The 12049-nt window shown below is 47.8% G+C and overlaps 1 protein-coding gene across 2 annotated transcripts in view; it reads right to left on the bottom strand.

Moving 5' to 3' along the window:
* SAMD10 (sterile alpha motif domain containing 10) overlaps positions 1-11061 on the bottom strand; it is a 66621-nt gene extending 55560 nt beyond the window's left edge. Inside the window, exon 1 of one of the 2 annotated variants that reach the window (XM_054981254.1) lies at positions 10866-11061. In XM_054981254.1, the coding sequence (XP_054837229.1) occupies positions 10866-10896 (31 nt within the window). In that variant the 5' untranslated portion in view covers positions 10897-11061. Of the gene's footprint in view, positions 1-10541; positions 10617-10865 lie in introns of those variants that run through there. The other variant, XM_054981253.1, reaches the window with a different exon arrangement.
* Positions 11062-12049: the final 988 nt, after the last annotated feature.

Here is a 12049-nt window from a genome sequence, read left to right as displayed (position 1 = left end):
AGGACATTTGGGAGGTTTTCCATTCACAGGGTTGCTTTAGATCGGTAGGGACTTGACGGTACGTAACACCCGGCAGAATTTACTGCGAGTTTCAGCAAGAACGGTGGACTGTAAACAAAGTTTAAAAAAATGAAGGTTCTTTATACCACATCGGGCCATTGGTTCATCTCTTTTGGTACCATCTCCCCTGAGGAGCCACAGTACCTAATCACAGGATGAGCCCAATCAAATCGTCACACAGGCAAATCGGCAACATATGGGCAATTATCACATTTAATATCTAGATGGCCTTCGGACAGCAATGCAGATTGTGTGAACCGAGGCAGATCACGAGAGGGAGGGCAGGAAGGGTGACACAGGTGCTTAGTTCTTGTGGCTCTTTCTTACACGCCCAGGGTAATGCCAATCTCCACTTTGGGGCCAGGAAGCAATTTTCTCCAGGCCAGTTTGGCCAGGGATCTTGGAGATTTTTTTTGCCACCTTCTGGGCATGGAGTAGGGGTCACTGGGTGTGTGTGGGGGGAGAGGTAGTTGTGAATTTCCTACATTGTGCAGGGGGTTGGACTAGATGACCCTGGAGGTCCCTTCCAACTCTATCCTACCCTACTATAGAATTCCCTTAGCGGGTTTCCGACGACTCACCCAGTAACCCAGAGCGCAGGTGCATTAGTGCTCCTAGCGGAGATAAAGGGGAATCGCTCTTTGCCAGCGTCACCAGATCTGGCCCTAAAATGGCTGGACTGGCTGTTACACTTGCTCACTGCTGGCCGCCTGAACGGGCACATGAGGAAGCCAGGCGCCTGCCTCCTCCCCCACCTCTGCACCCCCAGCTGGTTGCCCGAATGGGCGCATGAGCGAGACGGGTGCCTGCCTCCTCTCCCCCTCCCTCAGTGTTCCCAGCCTTTCCAGCCGCCTGGGCCAGTTGACCTGGCCCCTGTTCCCTCAGTGACCAGGTCTACCTTCCCCTGACTTAGCTAGGCTGGTAAACTTGACCTCTGTAATCCCGGAGGCCAGGTCTACCATCCATAGCATTCCCAGGGTGGTAGACCTGGCCTCTGCTCCCTCAGAAACCAGGTCTTCCTGCCATAACTGCTGGATGGGTGGACCTGGCTTCTGTACTCCCAGAGCCCAGGTCTAACTCCCATTCTTGTACAGGGCTGGACAGACAGAGGCCAGGTCTCCCCGCCACAGTGTTCCTCACGTCTGCAGGAACCCAATTTGGCCCCAATCAGGGATGAACCAGGCAGCTGTGGGGCACCAGAGCGCACCAAGGCCCTTGCTGCCCCCCCCAGTGCTCCCCACTTTGTAGCTGATTGTGGGGCGCTGGAGCGTGCTGCATCCCTTGCTGCCCCCCAACAGTGCTCCCTGCCTCTGCAGCTGGCTGCGGGGCCGGATCATGTGACTGTGGGGTGTAGGAGCTCACCAGGTCCCTTGCCACCCCTGGCAGCACTTCTAGCCTCTGGAGCTGCCCAATGCGGGCCACGGAGGCAGCGGAGAGGCCCAGCATGGCAGAACCGTCCCCCCAAGGCCCCGCAGCAGGGCCCTGCCAAATCAGTTTTCTAGAGCCCGTTGTATTTTTTTCCCCACAACGGGCTCTGTTGCTAGTGATTCTGTGATTCTTAACATTTTTCACACATTGAACTGGTCAGCCCAGGTTTGCCAAACTGGTTGGAACCAAACTGACCCCTTCCCCTCAACATACCAGTTGAACCAGAATATCTAATGGTATCTAATGGAGTTTTGACGCTTGAAAGCTTAGACCCTAGAAGAGATATAACAATGGAATCATGGGAGTATCTGTGGAAAAATACATTAAAAATTTCAACTTGCACTAGTATTAAGGAGAATGTTTACAAAATGATATATAGGTGGTATGTGACGCCTAAAAAAATAGCGTATGGGAATGCTAAGATGTCAGATAAATGTTGGAAATGTAAAAATCATGAAGGATCATTGTATCACATGTGGTGGACTTGTGAGGTGGCTAAACAGTACTGGGGAGATATTTTAGAAGTGATGAATGAAATTTTGCAGATATCGATAACAAAGAACCCAGAACTATTGCTACTGAACTTAAATATGGAAGATGTTCCTATGCAACAGAGAACATTATTATTTTATATGACAACAGCGGCAAGAATATTATATGCGCAGAAATGGAAGGTGCAAGAAATACCATCTATCGAAGATTGGATACAAACATTGCTGTACATGGCAGAAATGGATACAATGACAAGGCGGCTGAGAGATCAGAGCTTAGAAGAATTTTTTAACGAATGGGGGAGGTTAAGACAATATTTAGAGAAGAAGTGGGACGTAAAGGGAAAACTGTGGCAACTGGAAAGTTATTAAATTTGGAGATTAGGAGATATGAATCTTTATCTGATAAAGGGAAGTTTTAACTATTGAGTTAAAGATTAGAATTTGATCTGAAATTAATAGATATTATTTAGTATAGTAAAGTAAAATGTTATAATGATATGTAGAAAAGAATAGATAAGTAAGTAATAGATTTTGTTATTGGGTTGGAGGAAAGCTGTTGGAAGTCTTAGAAAAAGGGGGGAGGGAAAGGGTGGGGGAATATAGATATTAAGGATTTAATAGATAAATGTTATTTGTAAATCATGCTCACCTAATAAAAATATTTTTTTTTAAAAAAAGAAAGCTTAGACCCTAGAAATATTGTTGGTTTTTAAATTGCTACTGGTTTGAATCTCGTTCATCCAATGGCCTGATGCTCGATCGCCCTTCCCACAATACTTTATATCCTTTTTGATAGCGCAGAGTGGTAAGCGGCAGTACTGCAGCCCAAGCTCTGCTCACAACCTGAGTTCGATCCCGGCGGAAGCCAGGTTCAGATAGCCGGCTCAAGGTTGACTCAGCCTTCCATCCTTCTGAGGTCGGTAAAATTAGTACCCAGTTTCCTGGGGGTAAAGTGAAGATGACTGGGGAAGGCAATGGCAAACCACCCCGTAAAAAGTCTGCCAGGAAAATGTCATGATGCGACGTCCCTGCCATGAGACAGTAATGACTTGGTGCTTGCACAGGGGACTACCTTTACCTACCTAATGGAAGATATTCTCTTTGGTGCTATGGAGGTGCAAAGATGGGTAAGAAAAAAGACAGAAGAGCAGAGGGAAAGGAGACGCTCACGGATGAAAGAGATCAAGGCCTGTGGGAAGTGTTCACTCAAGCGAGGACGGCTGAGCGCTTTGCACTGTGAAGGATATATATATATATATTTAAAGTCAAATTAAATGTCATGATCTTGATTGATTGGTACGGGTCTGGAGTATTTCCCACTGGCTCCCCGAGAATATGCACACACAGCGAGGAGGAGAACGGGAAAACCACAAGATGAATTGGCGAGGGTGCCTTGGCAATGACAGCTCCTTTGTTTAATGCGTTGAGTTATTCGGTCTGGGGCAGAAACAAATGTGCTGGCAATCTTTCAAATCAGCTGCAAATGAGACGGGAGGAAAAAAACATTCCGTTTCCCTCTCTCGTCTCACCCAAAAGGCCACTGGAAAGGGGGCAGTTGTCTGAAGGCAAGAATCGGACAATGGAAAGTATGGCCCAGGGGCGGTTTCAGCCCATTCTCTCCAGGGCTCAGGTCTGTCTGTAGCACCTCTCTCCGCAAATGGTGTAAGGACATCTGCCCGCCGCTGCTTCTGCCAGATCAAAGCCTTTTTTGCCAAGAGAACAACTGGGCAGTGTTTGTCAGCCAGCCGCAGAGGTGCGATCAAAAAAAGACAAACTCAACACTTTTCTGCGACCTTTCCGTCTGAAAAAACAACTTTGCATCCGCAAGATCTGGCTTGCCAACTTTACTTTTCCCTTAGGTCAATATTATGACAACCTCTCTACATTTTTTTGTAGGGAGGTTAAGACAACCGGCTTAATGCAGAAATCTATTCCAATTCCATTTCAGGAAATGCCGAGGCCCAAAAGACCACATGCGCAGACTCAGCTCTGACGGTTCGATTAATAATACAAAGGAAGTGTTTCTGAGCATATCTAGAGTATGTTTCCCTTCCCCACCACATTATCACTGATCTGGGATTAACAGAATAGCTGTCAGGTGGGAAATGTGACTTTCACATAAGCGTCTCCATAATTAGCAGAGTTGCCATCTCCAGGTTGGAAAATTCTGGAGATTTGAGGGGTGGAACCTGGAGAGGCTGGGGTTTGGGGAGAGGATGGACCTCAGCGGGGTATAATGCCATAGAGTGCACCTTCCAAGCAGCCATTCCCTCCAGGGTAGCTGATTTCTACGGCCTGGAGATCAGTTGTAACTCCAGGAAATCTCCAGCTATCATCTGGAGCCTGAAAACCAAACACAAACCGCACTTGGGAATAATTTAACGTTCAATGAATAATATTCTTTCCATATACGAAGTGCTCAGTGCAATAAATATATATATATATCTTAATTACAAAAATATCAATTTATATACAAAAATTCATCCGTCGACTTAAGAGATAGACATTGAAATTTATAACAGACCGTATCCTTCCAAAAAAGTCTGTGTTGGAAAATGAAGTCTCTCTCAATTTTTAGGATGTTTGTCCTTTAATTCACAAATAGTTGCCAGCACACTGGAGACTCCTGTGCTGTTCACTATTCAACAGGTATGCGGGTGTTAAAGATGTTGTGAGGATACAATTTATCCTTTTGTCTTTTGCAGACGGAGAACTGGAGGAGAGTGAACCGAAGGTACCCACTACTTCACTTGTGGCCGTGAACAACCCTAATAATTAGAGATATATTTCCTCTGGATATGGAGGCTCCGTTTTGGCTATTATTTTAATAATAATATATATTGGATTGATATTTTTATTGATATTTTCAAGGAAACTTAAAGATCTTGACTTAGGACAATATATTGTTGATTGGGGGAAATTGAAACAATTTTTGGGAAAAAAGTGGGATGTAAAAGGAGAACTGTGGCAGTTTGAAAATTTTTAAAAAAAACAATGTTGCAATGAGAAGAGAGAAGGGATCTTACCATTTAGGGGGAATGTAATTATAATCTAAGCTAATATAATATTTAAGGGAATTTTACATTGAATATATGAGATAATGAGAAGGGGTAAATAGATATCTCAATGAGGTATACTATATATGATATATAACATAAAATAACGGGTTAGTGGATCAGACTTTATATTATAACATATTATGTGGTTATGCTATACGGTGTTGTGTGCTGTGCTACATTGGTGGCATAGCATACTATATATATATAATATATTACTATAATATATACTATATTGATAGTATATTTGATGGAGTATTTGCCTAAAAGAAAAGAAATAGAATAAGTTTAAAGTAAGAGATAGTGCGATCCCTGCTATATATTATACTATATTGTTATGTTATATTGATATGAGATATACTATATTGATAGTATGTTTGATAGAGTTTATGTAAAAGAATAAGAATGTGCTTAGAGTAAGAGATATTATGATTCAAAGTTGGTAGGAAAATATAAATGAAATAGATTTAAGTAACAAGAAGGGTTAAGGGTTGGAAAGCTGTTGGAAGTCAATAGGGAGGGGAGAGGAAAAGGGTGGGGGACAGAGTAAGGGGAAAAAATGGGATTATATGTGTTAAATTTGGAAAATTTTCTTTTGTTTTTCCACTCACCAATAAATTTTTATTTTAAAAAAAAGATATTTTTATTGATATTTTTAGTCATCTAGGCTAATATATTAGGCAGTTATTCTAGGGTGGTTTTTTTATGTGTTTCCAATATCTGGTAATCAGAGGTATACTTCTTCTGGATATAGGGGCTCCATTTTTTGTTACTAGTTTTAACCTCGATTGGTTGGTCTAATCCTTTAAAAAAATTAGTTTAACAACCAAAACCACACCTCTTGGCAAGATCTGGGATCCGAGATCTCATGAGCGTTGGACTTGCTGGGTGGCTTTTCTGTAAAATGGGGATAATACGGGGCTGAGTCACAATGTTGTTATGGCGACGAACGGGAGGAGCTCAAAGATTGGATGAAGAGATTGCTAAACTTGCTCCACAGCAGGGTGTGGTTCGGGAAGCAACCTCTATCCATCAGCACCTGCTTATGAGGGACAAAGCAACACCTGGGAAAATCATAGTCCGCCATGGCAAAGGAAACAAACTCATTCGGGGAGGATCTCTGTAGCAGCACATTTACGTGGCATACAGAGGGCCCCAGGTTCCAACCCTGCCATCTCCAGTTCAAAGGACCAGGTAACACGTACTGTAAAAGATCTCAACCTGAGACACTGGAGACCTGTCTCGGAGCTAAACTACAAGAGACGAATTACACGAGGACGCTCACGTGAAGGGAGTCGCAATGTTAGCTGGGAAGCTGGGAAGAGATCAGAAGGCGCTTCTCAGAGGGTTTGTTTATTTCCTCTTTGCCTCCCAAAGGCTCTGTCCCTTTCACCATGATCTTTGCCACTCTGTAGAAAGGGGAAATTGACAAAGCCTTCCGACCTGTCTTTTAAAACTCAGCTTCCCGGCTAACGTTGAGTGATTCCGCACACGTTGGATAATGCACTTCCAATCCTCTTTATAGATCATTCGGAACGGATTTTTTCGTGTGCGGAACAAAAAATCCACCTCAAACGATTGATAAACTGCATTGAAAGTGCATTATCCAATGTGTGCGGAATCAGTCATTGTGACTCCCTTCACGTGAGCGTCCTCGTGTAATTCGTCTCTTGTAGTTTAGCTCTGAGTAGACAAGACAGACCTTGAGGGACCAAGGATTGGGTTTTGAGGATCGGGTTGTGCAAATATGTGCGCTGAATCAAGGATGTTGTTTTAATGACAGCGTACTATTGATGATTTTATTCTGTTTTATGCTATGATTGTTTTATCCTCTTAAGTATTTGCCTAGTGTTATCTGCTCTGAGCCCGCTTGCAGGGAGAGCGGACTATACATTCAATAAAATAAAATAAATAAGAAGTCACAGCAACCATGTGAGAAAGTCTATGCGCCTCCCCCTAGCACATTTTTATCCCACCCTTTCTCCAAGGAGCTCGCAGCGGCATACAAGGTTTATTCCTTAGTTTATAAATATAGAGCTGGGAGGTACCTCAAGGGTCATCTAGTCCAACCCCCCGTACAATGCAAGAAAATTACAGTTACTCCTCCCCCCTCCAATCCCCAGTGACTGCTTCTGTATGCCCAGAGGAAGGCAAAAAAAACCCTCCAAGGTTCCTGGGACAATCCAACCTGAAGGAAACTCCCTTCCTTACCCCAAAGTGGTGATCGGCGTTACCCTGGGCATATAAAAAAGGGCCATGAGAGCTGAACACCGACTCAATCATAGAATCAGAATTGCTGTCAGAAGGCCATCTAAGCCTCTTCTTTAAAATCTCCAAAGGAAGAGAGCCTACCACCTCCCCTGGAAGGCTGTTCCATTGAGGACCCTGCTTATTTTCTCTTCACAACAGCCCTTCGGGTAGGCTACGAGAGACAGACTGGTCCAAGGTCAACCAGTGAACTTCACAGCTGTCAGGATTTGAACCTAGGACTTCAGGTCCCAATCCAACACTCTGATCATTACACTATACCCACACTAGCTTTCTTCATTGCAAGTTATGTTGCTAATCACCAAGAGATGGTGGAAGACTCATCGGTTTAAATCTGAGCCTGCCTGAACCAAGTCTAAAATGGATCTCTCTCTTTTATTTTTCAAGGAAAAGGAGCAAAACTTTTCCCCTGCTCAAGCTGAAATCTCCTGCTCTCTAAAAACTGGCTCCTAACTTTAGACACGAATGGGAGAGGCCTAAGTTGAAGCAAACAAATTTGCTGCCATTTGGCCCGGAGAAGAACTGGCTCCAAGCAGCATCTGGTTTGAGAAGGAGAATTTTCAGCCCCTTTTGGAGCTGTCTGTTGCTTTTCCTAGTAGCTTTCCGCTGGGCCTGCTTTGCTTTGCTCACTGAACATGCCTCTCTGCAGCAGGCAAAGAGCCACGTTGTACTCTCTCTCTCCTATTAACCCGTCTGCATACGTGGCAGATGCATGCAGAATGCCCTCTACATGCCAGCATCCTGAGAAAACTTGGTCGAAGCTCCAAAATTATGGTTCAGATCTTATGCTGCCAACAGACCTATGGAGTGACCTGACGCAAGACACCAGCAGTAATGTAGCTCTGGGGCGAAGACTGTTCTGTATAAACACTCGGCAGCCAAAGAGAGTAGTTGGGAGAGAATGGTTAAGCACGTGACCTGTGAGCAGAAGCAGATTTTGGGATAAGCAAGGTAAGCTGCCGTTCAGAACCGCGCAACAGGAACCTGTAAATAAGAAAAACCACGATTCTACTTTTTCTTTGCTTGCAAAACCCAGAGTGTTCGTAGTGAGGTTTTCCATGCCATTCCTGTGAGAATAAACTATTATTTTGATCGTGTGACCGCTTTCTGACATGCCTCATCATAATTTGGCCCTGGCTAGGAGCTTAAAAAGACTGCCACATTTCCTGCCAACCACCAACCTACAAGCATCCCAACGCTGAGCTACCTGACATGGGATTACTGAAATAATGTACATAGCTATCTTGCTGTCCTGGTTAAAAATTAATTCATGCATTTTGTCTAGGTAGAGCTGAATTCAATCATGACGGTACCGCAAGAAGTTGTAGCCTCTTTCCCCTGTTCCATGCACACAAAAAGAAGGAATTTTTGCTCCAAAATAACGGAAAGGAGAGCTGCAACCCCACAGCGCAGATGCCCCACGGCACGATCGCCCCCAAGTCTCTGGGGCAAGAGGACTTCTAGAGGATTTATTCTGCTTGCCTGCAGCTTCAACCCCTCCAGTTCTCCTGTTCCGCTGCCTGTCCCACCTATTGCACACGGACAACCTCAACTGTACACAAAGCTCCTTAAATGCTCCATAGCCCTCTATCAAAGCTGAGAAACTGCAGAGTAGCTGTCACTTCACGTCAATCGCTAAGGCTGGAAAAGCCGCATTTCACTCCCAAACATGCATGTAAACGGGGTTTGGGGGGGGGGAACTAACTTTGTCCCATCACAGCTCAACAAGGTCTTGAAAGTGTCAAGGAACAAGTGTCATACATCTGACGAAGAGAACTGTGGTTCTCGAAAGCTTATGCTACAGTAAAGTTGGTTAGTCTTAAAGGTGCTACTGGACTCTTTCCTATTTTGTCAAGGAACGACGGATGTGCATTACAAGATCTTGAATGTCTTCCATCCCCTCCTCCTAAGGAGTAGCTGTTGGTATTTGTCCTGTGCTTATATGGAAGTTTAAATGCCATCCGCACACATCCCTCCATCCTTTGTAATTAATTCCGGTGCTCTATCACCTGCGGCGCCATCGAATGCAAGCCAGCCCTGCCAGCGGGCACAGGTACGCAGCCCGAGGCAGATCAACTGACGGTCTACTTCTAAGCATTTTTACCTGGAAGTAAGCCACGTTGATCTTGCGAAAGATCTTCCAGAATATCAAGGATCAAGGCTGCCTGGGCAGTACTCTTGCTTAAGAGTAACACCCATTGAGATTTGTGGGCGTTATTTGGAAGAAAGCACGGATAAGATCAGAGCGCTAAATCGGTTGGTTGTGCTAAGGCGAGGACTGTGCGAATTCTCCCCACTCCTTATTTCTCTATCACGGTGCTGGTACGTGATTCTGTTCTCTACTCTCATAGCGCTCCAAAGACAGTACAATCGGAGGCACCGCTATCTAGGACTCAATCCCTGGACCATACCAAATAGCTGTAAAGAAATCAGCGCCTCTGAGCGTGTGCAGAGGGATAATTGCTTTCCAGAGAGTAAATGCAGCTTCCCTCTGAAGGTCACCCAGGCAAGCAAAGGTGGCTGCCTTCAAGGACGGTTTTAAATCAGTCTTTATTTTTAAATGGCAGGTGGTCACAGCCCATGCCCCCCCACTTGCGATCCCAGCATTCAAACTCACCACCCATCGTGCATGCCAAAGGAGCCTCATTCACTCTCCACCCGAACCTACGCCTGCCAGCGGGTAAGCAGGTAATCTGGACGCTCAGTGGGACTTACTCCCGAGTAAACGAACCCCTCTGTTTCTCTTTTACAGTCCCAGAGCATGCAAAAACCACAGGCACAAACCGGTCTGTCTTTTCAGCGGCAAAGCCCGAGAATCACGAGGGGAGGAAGCCTCTGAGCTTATGCAGAGCGCCCTAGTGGCGCTTACTCCCGAGTAAACGTATCGGGACACGCAGTTCTTTGTTTCTCTTTTGCAATTCCCGGAACATGCAAAATCACACAGACACACAAAGCGGTCTGTATTTTCAGCGGCAACGCTCAAGAATGGCAAGGCAAGGGGGTCTCTGGGCTTAGGCAGAGCGCCCTAGGAGGGAACGGCCGCGGGCAACCTAGTGGGGCTTACTCCCGAGTAAACGTGCCGGGGCACGCAGCCGTTTGTTTCTCTTTGCAGCATGCAAAATCACACACACAAACCGGTCTGTATTTCCAGCGGCAACGCTCAAGAGTCGCAAGGCGAGGGGGCCTCTGGGCTTACGCAGAGCGCCTTAGCAGGGAGCGGCCACGGCCAACCTACCCCGGCGAGGGCCGCAGGTTCCCAGGTCGGCCATCTCTCCCGAAATCCGATTCCTTCACGCTGGGGCGGGCGAAGGTCCCCCACAAAGCGGGCGCCAGAGCGGCCGCCCCGCAGCCCTCCTTCGGCGGGCAGCCTCGCCCTCCATCCTCGCCCGCCGCCGACACGCGTCTCCCCCTCCCTCCGTTCACACGCCAGCCGCCAACGACGCGCGACTTCTTCGCAGCCAAGCCGGCTTGCGAAAGCGGCCGAGCCGGGGCGGCACCTCCCAGCCCCGCGCCGCCTCCTCCGCCTCCCGGGCGGCCTCACCTGCGCCGCGCCCCTCACCTTCCATCTCCTTGGGCTCGCCGCAGTTCATCGTCCTCCTCCCTCCGGGCTTCGATCCGCCAAGGCGCCGGCCGGCATGCAAGCGCGGGCGGGCGGGCGGACGCGCGTCGGGCGGACGCGTTCAGACGTGCGGCGCGCGCCCGCGGGTCAGCTTCCCCGCCCCGCCGGCTGGGCTGCTGCAGAGGCGCCTCCCGCCCGCTTTTGTCTCTCCGGCTCGCGAGTCAGCGGGCGGCGCGGGAGCGGGGAGGGAGGGAGCGGCGCGCCGTGCCCGCCCCCCGCGCCGAGGTCAGCGCCGCCAGACGCCGCCGGCATCCCGCAGCCCCGCCGGCCGAGCTCCGGAGCCGAGCCAGCGTCCCGGCCGCAGAGGCAGGTCTCCTCGGGAGAAAGGGGCGGCTCCGGAGCGGGCCGGTGCGCTCCGCCCGCGGCTCAAGGCGGGGAGGGCAGGGCGCGGCCGCCTCTCCGCCGCCGGCCCCGGCCCGCGATCACGCCCACCCCGCCGCCTCCCGCGCCCGGCCCCGCCGGCTGCTGCGCAAGGGCCGCCCGCTCCCCGCAGGCGCGGCGTTGTGGCGCACACGCGGCGCTCCGCCGCCGCCGCCGCCGCCGCCCGCGGGGGGCTTTGCTGCATTTTCCAGCATGTATTTCATTTGTTTAAAATCTTTTAAACCCCTAGCATTTATTTCATAGCATTTATTTCATTTATTCAAAATCTTTTAAACCCTTTAAAACCATTTTTTTACCCTTTGACCATCCTCTTATTTCTGCCTATTGTTCAACAAATGCGTATCCCGAGTTCTTAATTTAAAAAATAAATAAATCCGGGTGGAATCAGAAAAATTCACCGCAGAAGCCAGCCGGCCGAATCCTCACGTTCTCTATTGTTCCAGGCGTTTCCTTTGTATCCCGCCCTACCTCCAGGAAGCTGGCGCTGGAGCCTGCGACTTAGGTTTAGGATTGCCAACCTCCAGGCAGGGCCTGGAGATCTCCCGGAATTACAGACAACAGAGATTATTTATTGATTTATTTGATTTATAGTCCGCTCTTCCTGTAAGATCCTAGATGGGGCGTGGAGATCTTCCGGAATTACAGACAACAGAGATTATTTATTTATTTGGTTATTTAGTCCAGTCTTCCTGCAAGATCCATTCCCCTGGAGAAAATGGCTGCTTTGAAGGGTGGACTCTATG

Source organism: Eublepharis macularius, chromosome 5 (assembly GCF_028583425.1).
Source record: "Eublepharis macularius isolate TG4126 chromosome 5, MPM_Emac_v1.0, whole genome shotgun sequence".
In the NCBI taxonomy this organism is placed as follows: Eukaryota; Metazoa; Chordata; class Lepidosauria; order Squamata; family Eublepharidae; genus Eublepharis; species Eublepharis macularius.
This window is presented reverse-complemented; position numbering and strand designations above follow the sequence as displayed.